This window comes from Lutra lutra, chromosome 16 (genome assembly GCF_902655055.1).
Source record: "Lutra lutra chromosome 16, mLutLut1.2, whole genome shotgun sequence".
Lineage (NCBI taxonomy): Eukaryota > Metazoa > Chordata > Mammalia > Carnivora > Mustelidae > Lutra > Lutra lutra.
In genome coordinates, this window is record NC_062293.1 from 12,273,002 (window position 1) to 12,294,559 (window position 21,558).

The 21,558-nt window shown below is 40.3% G+C and overlaps 1 protein-coding gene across 6 annotated transcripts in view; it reads right to left on the reverse strand.

The window, feature by feature from the left end:
* The window catches only part of CEP112 (centrosomal protein 112), a 431,394-nt gene that overhangs the window by 92,308 nt on the left and 317,528 nt on the right, over positions 1 to 21,558 (reverse strand). For 4 of the 6 annotated variants that reach the window (XM_047708133.1, XM_047708131.1, XM_047708129.1 and 1 more), the window contains one exon: positions 1,500 to 1,562. The exons of 1 other annotated variant lie outside the window; for it this stretch is intronic. In XM_047708133.1, coding sequence (XP_047564089.1) covers positions 1,500 to 1,562 — 63 coding nt within the window. Of the gene's footprint in view, positions 1 to 1,499; positions 1,563 to 7,405; positions 7,752 to 21,558 lie in introns of those variants that run through there. One more of the 6 variants, XM_047708132.1, reaches the window with a different exon arrangement.

Here is a 21,558-nt window from a genome sequence, read left to right on the forward strand (position 1 = left end):
TTTCGGTCTGCCTCCCCCATTTAACATAACGCAACATAAGCAGGACGTAAGTGCGCCAACTACGTATTTTTCACGTCTTAATTTAAAGTGTAACTTCAGGAGTCATAATATTTCTTCTGATTACAAGATTCTTCTTATATGAAGACTCTTGCAAAAGAATTTCAAAGAATATTTCCCCGTGTTCCTTCTTCAAAGAAGGTCTGGGATGATGGCAATCGAGACATATCATAATCTCTTAAGTAAACGCATGTACGTCTTCACTGGGACAGAGACATTTTGCTTTCCGAGTGCGATGTAAATTATATGGCATATGCACATTTTAGAAATAATTGTATAATCGAAGAAATTTTATGAGTTATCCCCAGAGTTCGGGGGGGTGGTGGTGGTGGTGGTGCGGACTGAGCCAGGCTGGTGGCGTCAGGTTGTGAGGGTCTGCTCTCTAGTCCGACCCAGGAGGGGTCCTGGCTTAGTCACTTGCTAACCTGCATGACCTCAGCTCTCTGAGCCTGTTTCCTCAGTGGGAAAATGGGGCCAATAATAGTTCCTAACCCCAGAGTTATCATGAATGAACACGGAGTCAACATGGTTAGTGCCCCATAAAATTCTTGATTCTATTACTGTTTTGTCATTGTGTTGCTATTACAACCACTGTGTGGTAACTTATAAAACAGCACAGAAGTTTCAGTTCATGGCCATACATCACTGTGCATATGCGAAATTACCAGGAAGAGCTGATTTTAAAATCATTACATATGATGCCCACGAAAGTGAATGGCTTAACCTATCCATCTATACAATGAAAATTACCATCTTTTATTCTAGAATTACTCATAAAACTAAGGAATGCTTGGGATTCCCTAAATGATACTATAGGATATTATTATAACAGCTTACACAGAAAAGGTATTTTAAGTATCATATGTCAAGTTGAGACAGGCATTCAGTTGCTGGCCTTCTACTAAAACTGCTAGAGCAAGACCAGGAAGCCAGATATATATAATGTAGGGACTTAATCATTCTCCTTTTCCCCAAAAGGAGTCAACCGTTGAGCAGCTAATTTAACATAGAACATTTATCATTTTGAATTTTATTGCTAAGCAGTCTTCAGGTACAACTAAATGGAATATTGCAAAAAAGCACAGATGGTATCAAACTGCTTACATCACAAATGTAGGTGTGCATTTCCCGCCCTTGTGAAATATGTTGCAGCCTAGGCTTGTTCAAGTGCACTGGCTGGTTTTACAACATCTGAGTGTGTGTGTGTGTGTGTGTTAGTTCAAATGGTTCAATATGCCTGGTTAAAAAAATCTTTAAGAAGGCTAAAATACTAAAAGCATGTATTATTTATCCATCATCAAAAAATGGGATACTGACCCATAAAGACACTGAAGAGAATTAAGTTTAAAGGACAAATGGTTTTATGTGTAGGTTTCTTTTTTGTTTGTTTTGGTTTTGGTTTTTGCTTTTTTTTTTTTCTTTCTTTCTTTCAACATTCTTACCTGTGAAGATTTGGCAAGCTTCTGAGTGTATTCCTTCTCAATCTGCTTCAGCCTGCTGTTGGCCTGAAAAACACACAACATGAACACACACACACACACACACACGGTGACCTGTGAGCTTGGTATCTCTTCCACACGCCTATCACCAGGCAGCTGGGACGGCTGCCAGCTGCGCCGCCCTTCTGGGGCAGCCAGAAAACCACAGGGCTTGGCTTTGATCTCACGCCAACTATTCATCACTTAAAAAGCAAAAAGCAAAAGAAAAAAAGTCTCCTGCCAATTATGAGACAAACACAGACTTCCGTGGAGAGAAAGAGAAAGCGAGAAGAGGAGACAGAAATAGACCTAGCAAGAGTGTGAGGCTCGGAAGGTAAAGGAGGGAACCGCAGAAGAAGCGAAGGAGAAGAGAAGGCAAACAAGGGGAGGGAAAGAGAGGAGGAGAAACGGGAAAAGGTCAAGTTAATCTTCTTTCTCATTGTTGAAAGATGAAAGAACGAGGTGCTCCCGGACAGAGGCAGATGGGCGATTCTGAGACTCACCTAGCAAAGACATGTGTCCCCACTCTGCCTAACACACAAGGGCTACTTTTCTAAAGTGACAAATACATCAACATCAAACAATTTTCATGTCCCGGAAGGAGGGTGGCCTTCCCAGAATAAGTCTGCATTACTTAGAACTCGACTCTCTCTCCTGCCACTCAAGTTCCCGTCCTCCACATGGGACCTGCTTTCCTGCTCTCTGGAAGCCTCTGGGAGGCTCGCCGCATCCTGAGTGCTCGGAATGGCTCCGTGACACGCCTGGACGGGGCCTTTCTTCTCATTCATTGTGCAAAAGCACCACAGAGGCCCTTCAGACCCGACTGTGTCCTCTGCTTCTGGAAGAGCTTTGGTCATTACTCTCAAAGTTTCCTCTCTCTGTTCCCAGGTCTCTCCCCCACCCCCCTTTCATCTGTCTGTCCGTCCGTCTGTCTCTGCAGCTTTTGCTGTTGGGCTGCTCGGATGTATCATCTCTTTTTCTCATCATTTCTATCTTCCATTTCTTTGTCTTCTTGATCTTTCACAGAGAGTTCTCGACTTCTAATTTTAAAATTTCTGTTGGATTTAAAAAAAAAAAATCCTACCATACTAATCGTAATTTCTAAGAGGTTTTTGTTGTTGTTGTTCTTTGAGTAGTATCATCTATCGCCTTTTTAAGATGAGGAAACGGAGGCACAGAGAGGTTAAGTAACTTGCCCAGTGCCACACAGCTGGGAAGTAAAGAAGCCACTTTAACCCCACTCAGTGGAGCATGGGTACTCAGTCCAGGCTGAGCACACTGCCTGCCTCTCTCTGCTAAGGTTATTAGATCCATATACACTTAATACGCTTCTGAATGTCCATACACACACACAAACAATTTTCTGCTCTCTAGAGCGTCTGTTTTTTTCTGAGTTACTTTTATGCATTTGCTTTGCCAACCACTTTTTGTCTCTGTTTTTCCCTTTGAAACTTTCCTCACTTGTCTGGTGAACTTTTGTATTTAAAGTGAGGCCTCTAAAACAGGCAGGCTTTGGATGCATGGACGTCCCATCATGGGTGTCTTAGAAGGGCCTGGACTCTCCCTGCCTGTCTCTGACTGGACGTTTGTCTTGGGCCATCTTGCCCCAAGCTGCCTCCTCCAGCCTACTTCCGGGCGGCAGAGATCTGGCTACTAGTGTTTGCTGCAGGTTCAGGATATCAACTCTTGCACAATCCCAATTTCATTTTGCCCCCAGCCACGCCTGCATCCCCGTCCTCATGCCATCTCCCCAGAGAGCAAACCAGGGATGGAGGCAGAGGCAGACACGGAAACCCTAATCCCAATGGGATGGGATTTGGTGGTGAGGCCTTTGCGGGGTAATTAGGTAATGGGGGGGAAATCCCCTCATGGATGGGATGAGCGCCCTTATAAGAAGCCACAGAGCTCACTTTCTCCTGCCCTGTGAGGAGATAACAAGAAGATGGAGTCTACGGCCCAGAGGAAGGCTCTCCCCGGAACTTGATACACTGGCACCCTGAGCTCAGACTTCCAGCCTCCAGAACTATCAGAGATAAATTTCTGTTCTTGATAAGCCTCCCCGTTTATGGTGTTTTGTTATAGAACCTGAGCTGACTAAGACAATAGCCCTGTGTTTTACAGACTTGAGCTCGAAAGCAATTCTTTAGACTTTATGGCATAAATCTCTCCACATCTATAGTCCCACTCAGGACACTGGGTAGTTCTGTTTTTTCAGACTAGAGAGGGTATGTGACTGTTACTATTTTTTTCTCTTAAGCCATCAGACGCTATTCCACCTCGATAACGAAGGAAGACACTCTCCATTATAGAATGGAGGCCACTCTGAGCCTCCTGAGGTTTGTCGTGGTTCACACTCCGCCAATATTTTTTAAATCACAAAATGCATGATAAGGTATTTTTTGCTTATTTAATAAATACCTACAGAGCTCTCACCATGGGTGAGGCACTGCTGTAAGCACTTTAAAAATATTTATTTACTAGAAAATATAAAAATGACAGTGCCGTGAAGATTAAGTTATTTTCCCTAAAAAACTTGGAATCAGAGATGCTGGTTCCACCTGTGTCAGAATGCCACAGGCTCACATCGTGCCTTTGCAACCACCTAATTCATTCATCCGTTCCAGGCAACTGGGACGAGGGCTGTGAATAAAGCACACAAACATCGCTCCTGACCTTTATGGAAATTCTATCCTGGTGAGTAAGTGAAATAATTGACCGAAGTGACAATATTTTAGATGGTGCGAGTGCTGTGGAGAGGCCGAAGCCGGAAAGGGATGAGAAGTGATGGAAGGTGGGGGTCGTTTCCAGTGTTAGGATGTGGGAGTTAGGGAAAGCCTCGCTGAGCACGGACCTGCAGGAGATGGAGTAGTCCCGGGGACCTTGAGGGAAAGCAGGCAGAGGGAGGGCCGGATGCAAAAGCCCAGAGGCAGGGGCACGTTCAAGGCACAGTGAGGCGTACAGTTTGGCTGCGTCGCTGAGCAATGTCTCCCTTGGATAAGGTCTGAGGGAGAACAGGGAGCCAGATCCTTGCGGGTGTCGTGGGCAACTGTATGGAATGTGGCTTTTAATCTGAGTGGAACGGAGAGTCACTGAAGTGGTTTCAGCTCAAGAGTGACAGGATTGAACTTAAGTCGTCACAGGATTATTCTAGCTCCTGTGTGAGGCAAGAACCCAGCAGAGCAGCCAGCTGGGAGGCTGTCGCACGTAATCCACGACATAACTGAAGATGTGCTGAGACGTGGTCAGGTTCCTTGAAAGATGTGAAGGTAGAGCCAACTGCATATATTGTAGGATAAAAAGAGATAAACCAAGATGACTTCAAGATCTTTCTCCCAAGCGACTAGAGAAGTGGGGTTGTCATTATCTTTCATCAGGAAAACTGTGGGTGGAACAGGTTTTGGGGGGAAGATGGACAGATTGGTTTTGGACATGTTAAGCATGGTGACGCCTCTTAGACATCTGTGTTGGGGTGACTGGGTAGTCGAGGCTGGAGTCCGGTGGAGAGGTCTAGTTTAGAAGTATAAACTCAGATATCACCAGAATATAAGTGGTAGATGGAACGATGTTCCTGGATGAGACCTCAAGGCATTGAGTGTACAAGAACCCGAGAAGTCTGGGTATACAGAGCCCTGTACTGCAAATGCCAGGAGGCTAGAGAGGAGGAGGAAAGCAAACCGAAGGAAGGGTCCGAGACAGAAGAAATCAGGATAAGATGCAGTCCTGAAGCCAAGTAAAGAAAGTGTTTTCAGGACTATTCCTCTGTGTCAGCTGCTGCAGGGACGGAGAGGTCATGGGCAACAAAGACTGGAAAATAAGGATATGGCTTGAGCCTGCGGAGGACAATAGTGATTTGAACACAGGCAGTTGTGGTGTCGTGTAGAAGCTCCAGAGAAGGAGGGGAAGTGGAGCACATACAATTTGTCCAGAGTTCTGTCATGAGGGGAGGGGGAGGAATGGGCTGGAAGCTGCAGGGGAAGTGGGCAAAGAAAGGGCTGACTTGTTTTGTTTGGTTTTCTGTACGATGAGAGAACTAACAGCACGTATGCAGGCTGGTAGGAGAAATCTGGCAGGAGAGAAGGCAAACTCAGTGCTTCCAGAGACTCAGAGGAGACATGTTCTTTTTTTTTTTTTTTTTTAAAGGTTTTATTTAGTTGACAGAGATCACAAGTAGGCAGAGAGGCAGGCAGAGAGAGAGGGAAGCAGGTTCCCCACTGAGCAGAGAGCCCGACGCGGGGTTCAATCCCAGGACCCCAGGACCACGATCCGAGCCGAAAGCAGAGGCCTCAATCCACTGAGCCACCCAGGCGTCCCGGAGACATGTTCTTGAGTAAAGGAGAGGAGACAGGATCTAGAGCACAGGGGAGGGGAGGGCCTTGGCTAGGAGTCCACGTAAATCACACCTGGCCCCATTGGGGCAAGTTCTGCTTGCTTCTCCCTTCCCCGGGAAGTAGGGGGGAAAATTCACAGAAAACATGAGGACTGGAGAAGAGAGGGGTGGAAGATTTGAGGTAGGAGGGCAGGGTATGGATGGTCTCGTCTAGGAAAGTGGGAAAGGGAGAGGACCAAGGTATGCAGTATGAGTCTCAGGTCTCCAAGAAGCATTAGGGACCATTTAAAATCACTAATGTTGAATTTAAAGCGAGGCCAACCAGGGGCACATAGGTGGCCCAGTTGGTCGAGTGCCCAACTCTTGATTTTGGCTCAGGTCATGATCATGGGTCATGACACTGAGCCCCATGTAGGGCTCCATGCTCAGCGGGGAGTCTGCCCGAGATTCTCTCCCTCTCCCTCTGTCCACCCCCATGCTCGCTCTCTCTCTGCTTGTCTCTAAAATAAATAAATCTTTTAAAAACAAACAAACAAAGTGAGGCCAGTTGGCAATATATGAATACCTCCAGAACTTGCTAATAGCTAATAGAACAGAATCACTATTTTGGAGAATAATAAGAGTGACTGAAGAAATATAATTAATTTATCACCCATCAAGGTTTCTATTATGTATGTGAAACTAAGTTACAATTGCCTGAATTTCTGAACTTCTCAAATAAGTCTAAAATGCTCTGGTTTAGGGGCACCTGGCTCAGTTAGTTAAGTGTCCAACTCTTCATTTTGGCTCAGGTCAGGATCTCAGGCTCGTGAGATAGAGCCCCAAGCTGGGCTCTGTGCTGGATGTGGAGCCTGCTTAAGATTCTCTCTCCCTCTCTGCCTCTCCTCTCCCCTTCCCTCTGCCCAAGTGCCCTCTCCCTGTTTCTCGCTCTCAAAAACAAAAAACAAACAAACAAAAAAAAGTTCTGGTTTAGCATGGTTGAACATCCACTGAAAATTTATCATGCAAACCATCCCTAAAACATGTTTTGAATTATTTTATTCTCAGGATGGTACTGACTATACATTTCCATGCATAAAGTTAAGTTATGGTTATTTTAATCCAAGTCTTATTTTTATAGCTATCATTACTACATAGAAGGACAATTTTCAAACATCTGCAGCATAGCCTGAACAGATGTGGAATAACAGATGAGAGGAAAATCATAATTCTGAAGTGAGCAAAGTTGTTTTGTCATTGCTGTTGTTTTAATCTCTTGGCTCTTCCTAACTGCTCCCATTATGGCTGGTCAGGCCCTCCACCCTCCACCAAGCACTTAGCTCTCCTCTGCTTTTCTAGGGTCTCTTTCTCAGTTCACTCTTCCTTGTTAGAAAGCCACCAATGTATTGGTCCACTTTCTCTGCACAGTTCCTATCAAAATATTGGGTTAAAACTTTAATGGAAAAAAATAAACCAATGTGTCAATGGTTGTTAGTCATCATAATATGCTACTTTTTCCTTGCAGGATACTTTGCATTAAGTCCTCATTCAAAACAGTCTTTCATTCCTTTATTTTCCATTTCTTATTATTGGTGAAAGTTCAGGCACTCATATTTCCAGGAAGGTAATTTAGTGGAGAATTAGGAGGCTCCTCTAAAATCTGAGGCAAGTCCAGATCTTATAAAGATAAATTTCCTTAAAATATAACAGCATTAGTTTCTGAATTAAATATCTGCCTTTAGGAAAAAGGATGCTTCCCAGATACTTGAAACATAACATAAACCTCAGCTTATTATGCAGTATTTTCTACTCAAAAGCTTTGTAGGCATCCATTTGAAGCTTCTCCAAACACTGTGAATAACAGTTATGGCCAGTTGTTGCCAGATGTTAGTATATAACTGCACATGCCCCTAAAAACAAAAAAAAAAATTCAGAAAATTCATAGAACATATTTATATTTAATTTAATTTAAAATATTTACAGAACTTCCAAACTTGAAGTTGCTTATATTTTACCTCAAAATAAAGCTATAACTTTGTGAAGCATAAGTAAAATTCATGATTTCTGCTTGGGTTATGATGTGAGTGACTGGGCCATTACTTAATCTGTTACAGTCAACAGCTAGAAAACTGGGAAACAGCTAGAAAATAGGGAAAAAAAACTGTTTTAGGATGTTTAGGACTGTGACACTGTGAAGAAGGGGAAACAAGTGAGGTTAAATCCTCCAATCACACCTTTCTTTCTGGAGGCACATCTGAGCCTGAACATAGGCAAGGGAATCAAAGTACAGCATAGCAGGACTGTGAGCTGAGGAGACGAAGACTGGAGTTTGGGAAGGCTGAGGCAGTTGGAGTTTGTGGGGACAGAGCACTAGACAGAAGGGAGCTATGCACAGAAAGAGCTCTAGACACCTACGTGGGTTCCTTCTGAGTCTGTTGCTGATACTGAGATGTGCATGTATGGATAAGGTTCTACAAGGTCAAGTAAAAAGTGACTAGTGAGATTTAAAGTAAACAATTTCCTAAGCTTACACAAGGCTGAGAGATATTCCTCTTCTGACCAGCCAGACTGAATGGTTCTCATATAACATCCAGGAAGGTCACACTTAGTCACAGGGTTAAACTAGCCTTAGAGTAAAGTCAACTTTAACTCTGCTCTAACAAAGTTTTTTTTTTTTTTTTTTTTTTAAGCCTCAAATGGATCAAACTGGTAATTGCAAGTAACTGCTTCCTAAACAATCTCAATATTTTTCAAAAGAAGTCAGGAAAATCCAGTATTCAAGAACATATATTTTACAATGTTCAGCATTCAATAAAAGATGGCATAAGAATCAGAAATATGTAAGTCATAGCAGAAGAAAAATTAGTCAATAGAAGACTAAGAAATGACAGAGATGGTGACATCAGTAGACAAAGACTACCATTATGTTTCAAAAATACCTATTAAAACCACACCTAAATATTTAAACGAAAATATGAACATAATGAGGAGAGAAATGGAAGACAGGCAACAAAACAAAACAAAACAAAAAAGCTTAAATAGCCCAGGGCATAGTAATATATTATCTGAAAAGAAAATTTCACTGGATGGGATTAATAACAGATTTGGCACAACAGAGGAAAAGATCAGTGAATATGAAGAAAAAGCATTTTAAGTATCCCCAAATGATTGCCAGAAAGACAAAAGACTGAATTTAATGAACAATCTCAGTAATGTATGAGACTATATCATGTCATCTAACATATGCATAATTGTGTATCAGAAGGAGAAAAGTTTGGGAAAATATCTGAAGACATAATAGGTACAAATCTTGCAATATGAAGAAAACTATACACCCGCCAGTGGAAGAAGACCAATGAACAAAAAAGATAAACACAAAGAAAACCACATCAAGATACATCATAATCAAATTGCAAGAACAGAACTAAAGATAACATCTTAAAAGCAGCCAGAGAGGTAGATGCATTTACAAGATAAGAATGAGGATTTCTCATCTGAAACTATGCTAGTCAGAAGATAACATATTGAATCTTTAAAGTGCTGAAAGAAAAAAAAATCTGTCAATCTAGAATTGTGTATTTGGTAAAAATATCCTTTAAAACTGAAGATGAGGGATGCCTGGGTGGCTCAGTTGGTTAAGCGGCTGCCTTAGGCTCAGTTCATGATCCCAGTGTCCTGGGATCGAGTCCCACATCGGGCTCCTTGCTCGGCAGGGAACCTGCTTCTCCCTCTGCCTCTGCCTGCCTCTCTGTCTGCCTGTACTCACTCGCTCTCTCTCCGTCCCTGACAAATAAACAAATAAAATCTTTAAAAACAAAACAAAACAAAACTGAAGATGAACTATAGACCTCTTCAAACAAAAATCTGTCACCAGCACACATGAACAACAGGTAAGGTTAAAGGAAGTTGTTCAGGCAGACGGAAAATGATACCAAATGCAAACCTGGACCAACTTGAAGAATTAAGAGCACTGGACAGAGAAAATAAGAATGTAAAGAGAAATTATCCTTTTCCCCCTTTCAAAATTTCTTTGAAAGAAAATGTACTTTTAAAAGCAGAAATAATAGGGACACCTAGATGGCTCAGTCGGTTAAGTGGCTGACTCTTGATTTTGGCTCAGGTCATGATCTCAGGGTCCTGGGATTGAGTCCTATGTGGGGCTCCAAGCTGGGCATGGAGTCTGCTTGATATTCTCTCTCCCTCCCCTCTACTCCTCCCCCCACTCATGAGCTCTCTCTCTAAAATAAATAAATAAATCTTAAAAAAAATCAGAAATAATAAAAGTATATTGGGGGGTTATATTATCTTTAGAAACAGGATAGGCATAGAAAAATAGAGCTACACTGTTATGAAGGCATTTATATTTTATGGTAAACCAGTATAAGAGATCATGAAGGCAGACTGTAATAAAGCTCCATATCATAAAAAAAGGAAAAAAGAAAAAGGTATATCTACTAAGACAATAGTAGAAATAAAACGGAATATTAATCAGTACTCAGTGAATTGAATAAAAGCTATGAAAAGAGGAAAAAAGAAAAAAAGATGAGACAAATAGAAAACAAGTAGCAAAATAGTAGAATAACACCCAACAATATCAATAATTACATTAAATATAAATAGTTTTAAAATTTTGTCTAAATGACAAAGATTATCAGACTGGATCTAAAAGAAGGTATAACTACATGATATTTTCAAAATAAACACTATATATTTAAACATGTTAAAATTAAAAGGATGAAGAAAGATGAACCATGAAAAAAGTAATCCTCATAAGTGAGGAGGCTATGCTAATACCAAAGTAGATTTGACAACAAAGAAACTTAGCAGAAAAAAAGGGAATATTTCAATAATGATAAAAACTTAATTCATAAAAATGATAGAACAATCCTAACATGTAGCACCTAATTTCAAGAGCTTCAAAATACATGAGGCAAAGACTGACAGCACTGAAAGGGGAAATAGGCAAATCCACAAACTGTAAATGAGATTTTTTTTTGAAGATTTTTATTTATTTATTTGACAGAGAGAGAGAGAGAAAGCACACAAGCAGGGGGAGCTGCAGGCTCCCTGCTGAGCAGGAAGCCTGATGTGGGCCTTGATCCCAGTATCCCAGGATCATGACCTGAGCCAAAGGCAGATGCTTAACTGACTGAGATACCCATGCACCCCTGTAAATGAGATTTCAACCCTACTGTCTCAGGAATTGATAAAAACAGGAGATAGAAAATTAGTGAGGATGTACATGATCTGAAAAACGCTGTCAACCAACTTGACCATTATTAATCAGACACCATATTCTGGGTCATACAACAATTTTCAAAAAATTTTAAAGGGTTAAAATAACACACAGTACATTCTCTGACCACAATGAAATTAAATTGGAAATGATATAGATATGTATCTGATATTCTCAAAATATTCAGAAAATTAAAAATACACCTAATTTCTATGGCCAAAAAAGAATTTACAAAGGCAATTAGAAAATATTTTAAAATTAATGAAAATGTAACCATAATGTTTATGGAATGCAGCTAAATCAGTGCTTAGGGGAAATGTTTAGTTTTGAATTATTTTATTAGCAAAAAAGGAAAATCTAAAATAAGTGATATTGATATGAGCTTCCCCTAAAGAAGCTTGAAAAAGAATAGCAAATTAAAGACAAAATAAGGAAAGAAAGAAAATAATAAATACCAAAATAGAAATAAATGAAATAGGAAACAAAACAATAGAGAAAATCAGCAAAACCAAAAGCTGGTTCCCTGAGATTAAGAAAAAAAAAAATCGATAAATCTCTAGGTAGACTGATCAGAAACAACTGAGAGAAGATACAAATTAACCAAGATCAGGAATGAGAAAAACGGGACATGACTATCAGAACCCACAGAGATTAAGAGGGCAATAAGGAAATATTATGAAAAACATATTGCCAAAAATTTCTTGATAATTTAGGCAAAATATGAAAGTCTCTTAAATGATACAAATCACCAAAAGTAAGGCAAGAGGAGAAAAACTCAAGAGTCATACATCCCTGTAAGTATTAAACATGCACACATACGCACACACAGTCACTCACACAGTATACTGAAGCCCAAGCAGCTTCACTAGTGAATTCTACTGAATATCAATAGAAGAAATAATACCAACTCCACAGAAACTCTTCCAGAAAATAGACCATGCAGAAATTATGTCACAGTAACTGAAGGGAGCATTGTTTCTCCACCAAGACATGGATTCCACCTCTTATCACCATCAGGAGTCTGATACCCCTGTCTCCTTTCCTTTCACCTCACCAATATTTTCTTCTACATTGACTCATTTCCAGGTGATTGTAACAGGCTAATTTTAAACACACACACACACACACACACACACACACACACACACACACACACACACACAGCCTGCCCTGAAATCCTGCTATATCCCTGCGATGGTTTCACGAACATTTACTTTGAGTATCTCCTCTATGTCGGACACTCTACATTTACAGAGGTAAACAATTTAACGTAGTTAAGGAGGAGACAAATAAGTGAGTCAATAAAATACAGCACAAGTGTCATGGAAGAGCTATGTGCAGAGTGTTATTAGGGAAAGACTAAGCGATACCTCACACCAGAGAAGGCTTTTGTAAGGAGGTGAACATTAAAGGCTAATGATGATGGAGATAATGATGATGATGAGAGCAGCAACAAAACAACAACCAGTATTTATTTTGCTCTTACTCTACTGACACATATTGTTGAAATGCTTTACATATATTAACAGATCTAACCCTCCCCAAAACTGTGAGGTAGCCACGATCATTATCCTCATTTATAGACTGTGAAACTGAGAGAGAGAAAGGTGAAAAGACTTGTGTGAGGTTATCAGGTTGGAATGAATAGGAGTCAACTGATTGGAAAAGAAAGAAGAAAACTCCAAATGGGAAGAGTAACAGGTGCAAAAATATGAATGTACAAAAATTATATATAAAATGTTAATATTTTAGTATATTTTAAAATACATATATTAATATAGGACACAGTATGCATTTAATAGTCTATTTTAATGCACATATTAATATTTTAATATTTAGTAATATATTTTAATAGTCATATAAAAAGTAAAGTTATAATACACACATAAAATTTGTTTTTGTTTCATTAAATAATATACATATAAAATGAAATTTCTTGTAATCCATCATCCAGAGTAACAGTGTTGACATCTTTTTTATGTACAACTTACTTGTAGGTACCAGGATATTTCTGAAGTTCTAAACCTGGCATTTTCTTCCATTCCCCAATCCATCCCAGCTTGGATGTTGCCCTTACTACCTCACCAAAAGGAAGATACAGCAGAAGTACAGAGGAAACAAAGAAGGTAGTGTTTGGTTTGTGACTCTATAATCTGGGCCAGTGGGACTCAACACAGGGCAAAAAGTGTATCAGTCACAGTGCGTCTTACTCTATCTGCGTGCCCTACTGCTTCCCCCGTGCAGACTAAAAATGATTCTCTAGCTTGGGGGAAGGAGACATCGGCTGAAGTGAAGGGGAAAATGTTTATCCATGAGTCTGTTCCTGAGAAAAGGCCTTGTTTCTTGTCCTATTCTCTGGGCCAAGCCTGAAGGATGGGGAACGCATGGACCCCTCTCCCCCGCAGCCCCACAAATAGAGACGGCTATTCTAATCGCAGAGAGGCCTGTGATCACATGCCAGATGGAGGCAAGGGGCCATGTGACCTTGAGTTCTTAGGCACACTGGCATGGATACAGGGGCCACAGCAGAAATGAGCTGTGTGGTTGTGTGTCTAAGCCAGCCAGCAAGACTGCTGTACCCAGTTTCCATGTATTCACACCTCTCCCTGACAAAACACAAGATCATAAAACCTCCTGGGTGTCTGAGAGCAACATGGATGTAGCACAGAGAATGCAAGGCCCAATGGGCTTTCAAAGAGAAAGGAGGGGTTACGGAGAGGTGACCCGGGTCCAGTGACTACCAAAGATCCATGGGGGCCACAGATGTCTCAGTGGATGCCTGCATGGGTGGGTCGGACCCAGGAGCAGAGGGGCTCATCCACCAGCCCATGGCACGATGGAGCCCTTGCACTCAGGTACTATCCTAGGGAAGGGGAGACTGACTGAGATCCAAGGTGACTGAGGACACATATCCAGTTTTTGCCAAGCAGCCAAATGGTGACTCAAAACAGAAACTGGGATTATAACAAAATAAGCGCATCTGAATTTAGGACCTGGGATTTGCACCCATTTCAGGTGGATCACCATTAAGTGCTGGGTGAGACTTTGGTGGCATTTGGCTCAGCTCCCCCTTGTCATCACGCCTCCCCTCCAGGAAGGAGACGTCCACAAGAGGAATGGCAGCAATCGGGAGATGGACGACAGGCTGGTTCTGTGCCCCGGACCGTGGATGTGGGAGTGCGATGGAGCGTGAGGCCGAGATTCCCTCCTTCCAAGTTGGAATTAACATTTGACCTGCAGATGTCAGTGCTTTGTACTGAGTGACTCTTTAGTTATAATTCATTTCTAAAAAATTGATGAAGTCATTTTATACAGTTGCTTTACCCAGAACCAGAATTGAGTAATTAGGAACTCCAAGTACTTTGCTTTTGTCACTGCCTAACTATTTTGTAAGAATTCCAGGGAGAAGCCACATCCTCCATAAAGGAAGAAAGAAACCAGACAGTTTTGGAAAAGGGCTGCGGTATCATTATCAAAATCACTATTTCTTGAGTTCTCAGTAAATATCGGCAGATCCGTTCTCAGAAAAAGTGCCCATATTCCTGAATTTGGCCCTATTTCTGATGATGCCCAATTAGTATTGAATACATTCTCCATCTACATTAAATCATGTACACTTAATGACAGATAACCTATAGAATAACACGGGACAGTTGGTTTTCTGCCGTCACTGCAATTCAGGACGACTAATTTTCTTGCCATTGCGACATAGGTATTTATGCGGTTAGCACCCATAAATGATCACATAAGATTTACATGAATTTCCACCGCACTCACTGAATAAAGAGTGCAAACTGTGAAACGAGTTATGGAAATAGTTAAAGAATTAAGATCTAATCATATTTCAAAAGCTCACCCTCAGAGGAACACTCTGAAGCAGAGGCCACAGAAACTGAAACTCATTTATTACTTGGGCAGAAATACAAACTTTAAGAGAATGAAGGAGAAAAAAAAAACTTTACTTTGCTCTAGGGAAGAAGCAACTATTCTCTGATGTGCAAAAAAGAATTTATCATCAAAGACCAAATGTAAATGGGCCAATTAATTTTTTTAAGAATCTCTACCTTCTATAATATTTTTATGCCTTTGTTTCTGTTATGCTTTACACCAAAATCTAAGGTTGCATGATCTGACAGAACTTAAAGAAAAATGATTACTGTGTTTAACAAATTGTAATATATTTAATATACATTTTAAATTTACTGAATATGTTTACTCAAGAGCAGCACATTTGTTGGTACAGTACTTTAAGGAAGCAGATAGAAGATCTATCTCAAATATATGACTTTAGACATCAAAAACATGATGATATTGTCCAATGACCAAATGATGTTAATTGAATTGTTGGTCAAGTAATAAATTATTTGAAATAAGCTTTGAATCTGGGAGTTAGAGAAGTCCTGATTTGTCATACTCATAAATCCCATTATTATTTTGTTTATTGTTTTGGAAATTTTTCTACTTTTTGGTTCATTTGTATAAGAAAACAGAACGTAATGAATATTAACCGGAAAGCTTATGAAATAATGCATTTACAGGAAGTTGCTCTGTTAGATTTGTAGACGGTTCAATATAAATCTCAATACTTAGCAAAATCTCTGTTTTCTCTACTGGACAATTTGGAAGTTTGAAATACCTGGTGCTGGGAGGACATTCTTAAGATTCAGTTATCGGATCTTCCTAATTAAAGATGACTTAGAGCTTATCTAGCTTCCCAGGGTCATCTATATTGAGCTAGAATTACCATACCAATTTATTTTTATTTTATTTTTTTTAACCATACCAATTTATTAAAAATAATACTCAAAATGTTTGACAACAATGAGTTTGATGTCTATATTAAACATGTCCTCGGGTGCCTGGGTGGCTCAGTCGTTAAGTGTCTGCCTTCGGCTCAGGTCATGATCCCAGGGTCCTGAGATCGAGCGCTATGTCGGGTTCCTTGCTCAGTGGGGAGTCTGCTTCTCTCTCTCCCTCTGCTCCTCTACCTGCTTGGGCTCCCTCTCTCTCAAATAAATAAAATCTTAAAACAAAAACGAAACTATGCCCTGTCCCCTACTTTGTCTGCACACATAAGGTCTTCAACTGGTTCTGTTGCTGTGTAGGTGAATTTTCCATCACCCAGACCCTTAAAACTACTTCAACCATCTTTTTCTTCAACTCAGGTTACTTTCATTGACTATCCCAACAACTGTTGCCAAACGGTAAGCAGTAGAGCATGATGGTTAAGAGCACAAGCTTTGAAGTTAAACCACCCTGGGTGGTGTGACCATGGGCAAATTATTGAACTTTCCTGGGCATTATTTTATAATGTGCAGATAAAGTTGACAATGAAGATTAAATAGGACTGAGGTTTAGCAACGTAGGAATGGTGGAAGTTCAAGATGGCAAGGGATCAGAGAGTGGTGACTAAGCACTGGAATGAGGATAAAGACCAGGTTCTTTATGCGTGAGGGAACGGGAAAAATAAAAGGTAAGGCAACAGTGATCAAAAGGAGAACCTGATGGGCTGAGATCGTGCAGGTGAACAAGCTGAGTAATGTTGAGGTTGAAGGCACGTCTGCATTTTTTGATAGATAAAGTGGAAACAAGACAGAAATTACTTTACTGGAGAGCAGAGCTTACAAAACTGTAGGATCGGGCTATTTTAAAAGTCAGCTGTCAAAATCAGTCTTTTGCATTAAATTCTTGTTACTTTTTTCTTGTTCCTTTTTTCACTTCGGGTCTTTGGAAATAATTGCTGTCTCAGATTCTTCACTGGGGTAGCAATTTTTGTTTTCTGACATGTCCCCCGAGATGGGGTACTCTGTTGCTTTTGACATTACTAACCATTTTAATTCAAAACTGCTTAAATTATATAATTGGTTCATGCAGAAGAATATTCTCCACGTTTCTGAGAGATGATAAAGAACCTTCCAATGGCAAGAGTACCATGTAACATCTAGCTTTGCAAATGCCTACGGTTCTTCCCAGCCCACTGCATCCTCTAACTCCTTCCGAGAATGAACAACTATCCTAAATTTTATTTACTGCCTTGCCTTAAAGTACTACACATGGAAATGTCTCTGACATATTGGTTTTAGCTTTATACAAACATAATCATGCCCTGTGTAATTTCCTGCAACTTGCTGTTTCTCACACGTTTTTTAAAAAAAGGCATTCATGACGTTTCATTTGAAGCGGATTTCCTTCATGATCACTGCTTGAGAATATTCAAGTGCGGGAACAGATCAAAATCATTCATTCTCCTTAACAGGCATTTGCGCTTTTTGCTTTTTCTTCCACGAACCACGCTGCTATGAGCATTCTCAGACATGTCTTCTGGTGTGTATCTGCGAGTTCCTAGGCATATGCTAAAGGGCTGAACTGATGGTCCATAAATCAAATGCTCAACTTTAAAGGATAATGCCACCAACATTTTATAACCTTGCCAGAGTGTCTAAGAGTTCTTTTTGTTCCACACTTTCAACCCTACTTAGCATTGTCAGACTTCCTATGTTTAATAACAGATTTAGTAAGACATAATTTATGTATCATAAAGTTCACACTTTTAATCTGTACAGTTCTGTGGTTTTTTAGTATATTCAGAGAGCTGTATATCTATCACCATTATCAACTTCCAGAACATTTTTATTACCTCAAAAAGAAACCCCACACCAGGGGTGCCTGGGTGGCTCAGTCAGTCGAGCATCCAACTCTTGATCTAGGCTCAGGTCAGGATCGTGGGGTCTGGGGATGGAGCCCCGTGTTGGGAATCTCTGCTTAGCACAGAGTCTACTTATTTTCCTCTCCCTCTGCTCCTCCCCCAGGAGCGGTGGGGGGGGATCTTTCTCTTTCTCTAAATAAATCTTAAAAAAAAAGAAAAAAGAAAGAAACCCTGCACCTTTTAGCAGTTATTTCCCATTTTCCTCTCCCCCAATCTCTTCTGTCTCCATGGATTTTCCTATTCTTGAACATTTCATATAAATGGAGTCACACAGCATGTGGCCCTTTGTGACTGGCTTCTTTCAAGTAGCACGTCTTCAAGGTTCATCTCTGTTGCAGCATAGATCAGCACTTCCTTCCTTTTGACTGTCAAATAATACATTCCATTGTATGGATACATCACGTTTTGTTTATCCATCCACCAGTTGAAAAACATTTGAGTTGTTTCCACTTCTTGGCTATTATAAATAATGTTGCTGTGAACATTCTGATCAGCATTTTTGGGAGGGGAAATATATTTTCAATGTTCATCCTTCAGGAGAAGATCATGGAGATTCTATTTGCAGGCCTCAAGCTCCTCAGTGGGAGTGGAATTGCTAGGTCATACGGTAACTCTACGTTACACTTTTTAAGAAACCACCCAACTATTTTGTTAAGTGGCTGCACCATATTTCATTCCCACCAGCAAAGTATGAGGGTTCTAATTTTTCCACGTCCTTGCTAAAATTTGCCATTTTCTCTCTTTTTGATTGTAGCCCTCCTAGTGGATATGAAGTAGTATGGTCGGCTCCTTTGATCCCTTGCACAGAAGTAGTAGCAAACATATGGGCTAGGGTCATTCTCTGACAGCTCTACTTGCCTTTGGTTTCTCATGGAGCTGCTCTAAAATAGTGGCTACAATCTGGGAGCATTAGACTTCGGGAGCACCACAGCATTATCAGAAGACATGAGAAAGAGTGTTAGAAGAGCCTGAGGCCTGTAAGTCAAATCCCCATGATCTACTGTTGAAGGGTGCCTCCTATCCCCTTACTAAGGCTGAGTTCTTCAAACTGTCCAGCTTCTTCCAATGAGGCCTTTGTAGCATCACTGCTAAACCTTCCATCTTAGTTGAAGGCTCTCTTGGGGAGATAACCTAATACATGTGCTCACCAACTGGCCTTTTATTTCCTTTTGGACCAAAATCAGCACACAAGCCATCCTATCCATATCCCAGTTACACTTTATTCTGATGCCATTTGGAATGGAGAGATCTTAATCCTCATATGACCTTTTGGGGATGATTTGTTTATGTCAGATGTCAGACTGGTTCACTATAGCTATAGTGTAAACCTTTTGGATTTCAGGAAAGGAAAATGAAACTTAATGAAATCAATTAGAATTAACAAAAGGATGGTGATAGACTAATAAAAAAAATAAGGAACCAAAATCTTGGGAAATAATTTTGCACAGCTTAATTATCTGTGAATAGACTACAGCATTGAGAAACATTTCCCGAGACAGGATTACGACAAAGGAGAGAGTAGGAGAAATGACACCAGAGTGAGAGAAGAAAAATGTTGAGATTCTAAACCTATTGATTCAGAATCTCTAGAATGTTGAGGCCCAGGAATCTATATTAAAGACTCTCCCATTGCTTCTAATAATCACCCAGGTTTGGGAACCACTGCTCCAGCTAATTGACGATATGACTGAGAGCACTTTCTTAAATTAAAAAAAAATAAGTTATAAAGCACATAATTTCTGCTTATACTACTGCTACTTTATCTCATTTCTATTGTGACTTTTCTTTGAAAAGAACCCAACAAGTTGAGGCTGGTTGTTTTAAATAAATGAATATCATCAACTTTGATAACCCCCAAAGAGTTACTGTGGTAACACAGAACAAAGATAATCACCATCAAGATCTAAATAATCAAGGTTGCTCAGTGATCTTAAGCTGGCTTACTTTTAATGGCTTTAAATGCCGAAAAAGCAAACAGTCAGCTCTAAGGAGTCAGATGGTATTACTACCAGAGCATTTAACTAATTGTGCTGTCCCCCAACACCCAAAATAAAAACAGAGAAGAATACACTGTTTGTTCATGAAAGCAATTAAAATACATACACAGCGTTTTCACAGAGCCTGCCACTCTCAGCGCTCATCTGTCTAATTCAAACCATGCAGCTAGGTGTTAGCATTAACCTCTATGGACTAAATACAAAAATTCAAAGTCATTTTGGGATTTGATCCTCATTTTCAGCCAAATATCCAAATTCATTTCGAATTCACACAAGGACCGCAACAGCTTCACCTAAATCAGTTTCCTACAAGTTAAACATCCCTCCTACACTCAGATGTGATTGTGGAACTACTTTGATCTTTATTCCCAAATTTATTGCTCTGTGTAATCCATGACAAAATATAATGTGATTTACTATATCTCTATATGACAGCCCAGCAGCTACAGAACTTAATAATTCAGCATAAGAAAAAAACCTTCTGGCACCGAAATCTACAGATCATAATGGGGACCCTTTACCATCAGTTTACAATGAAGCCATTACAAGCTGATCATAAGAACTTCAAAACAATTCTTTTTTCTTCCTCACATATTTAATGAAGGAAATTTTTATTCCCTCAACGTGCTTTGTAGCTGCAAGTAATTTTGGAACATTTTGCTTTTGTTCTCATTAAAACAATGCAGGACTAGTCACTACTGATGTTCCTTCCTCAAAGAAAAGGACTAAATTTCTCCACTGAATTTGAAATAAGTGAAGAAACACAAATGTGGGAAAATAGACTCTAAAAGAAGAAAATCTGTAGTTGGTTATGATATAGAAAAAGCATAGATTAGCTAATTAGGCACCATATGTATAATAACTGAAATGATGTATTGTCTTTGAAATTGCAAGGGCTCAAGTTTCTCAAATTCCCTCTCCCTGAACATCAGTCTGCATCCAGGGATGGAAAGGTCAGACCAGACAGCCTTTAGGTCTCTTTCAACTCAAAATTTCCAGGATTTTTGAGACCACTTTTTAAAGGGTCCTGGTGGTTCTCGCTGAGGGGTGGTGATGGGTCTGAGGGTCTCTCATACTCCTGGCCAAAGTGGGACAAGAGGGAGATGCTTACAGCTTGCTTGTCTAGCTCCTTGGAGACAACTGGATGGTGTTTGAATACGGAGCCTCAGCAATGGGGTGTGTCTGGGTTGGCAGAACTCCAAGTTCTCTCTGGACTCTCACTGGCTTTCCAGCATTGTGGTTCTCAACAAAATGCCCCCAGACTCCTACCTCGTGGATATTTAGGTATTTGTCAGCCTATGACCCAATCCATGGGGATTCACCTCCTTATTACCTCTTCAGGACGTTTGGCTATAAAAGGTAAATTATATATTATATATTCAAATTTGAAACTTACTGTCTTCTTATAGACATTTGGATGAAACATTCTTCTCTAGATTAGGGTACTGCTTGGAAAGGCTGGCTGGTCAGCTAACTTCCAAGAGTATTCCAAAAGTATTTCTTGTGAAACCATCCACAAGGTACATTTAACTGGTTGAAATCCACTGTGAATCACAATCTGATTCCCCACTTTGCACATCTAAAAACTCAGTGTTGCTCCTGTGTAGGTTACCACACTCAGACAGACTAAATCCACAGGAGACCCGGGTTCTGAAGGGCATTTGATGTTATCCTATGTTCTAGCCATTATTACATTTCATTGAGATTTGCACATAACTTTGCTCACACCCTAAACCAGCTTCTCAACAAGCTTGACACTGGTCGTTGTCATGAACACG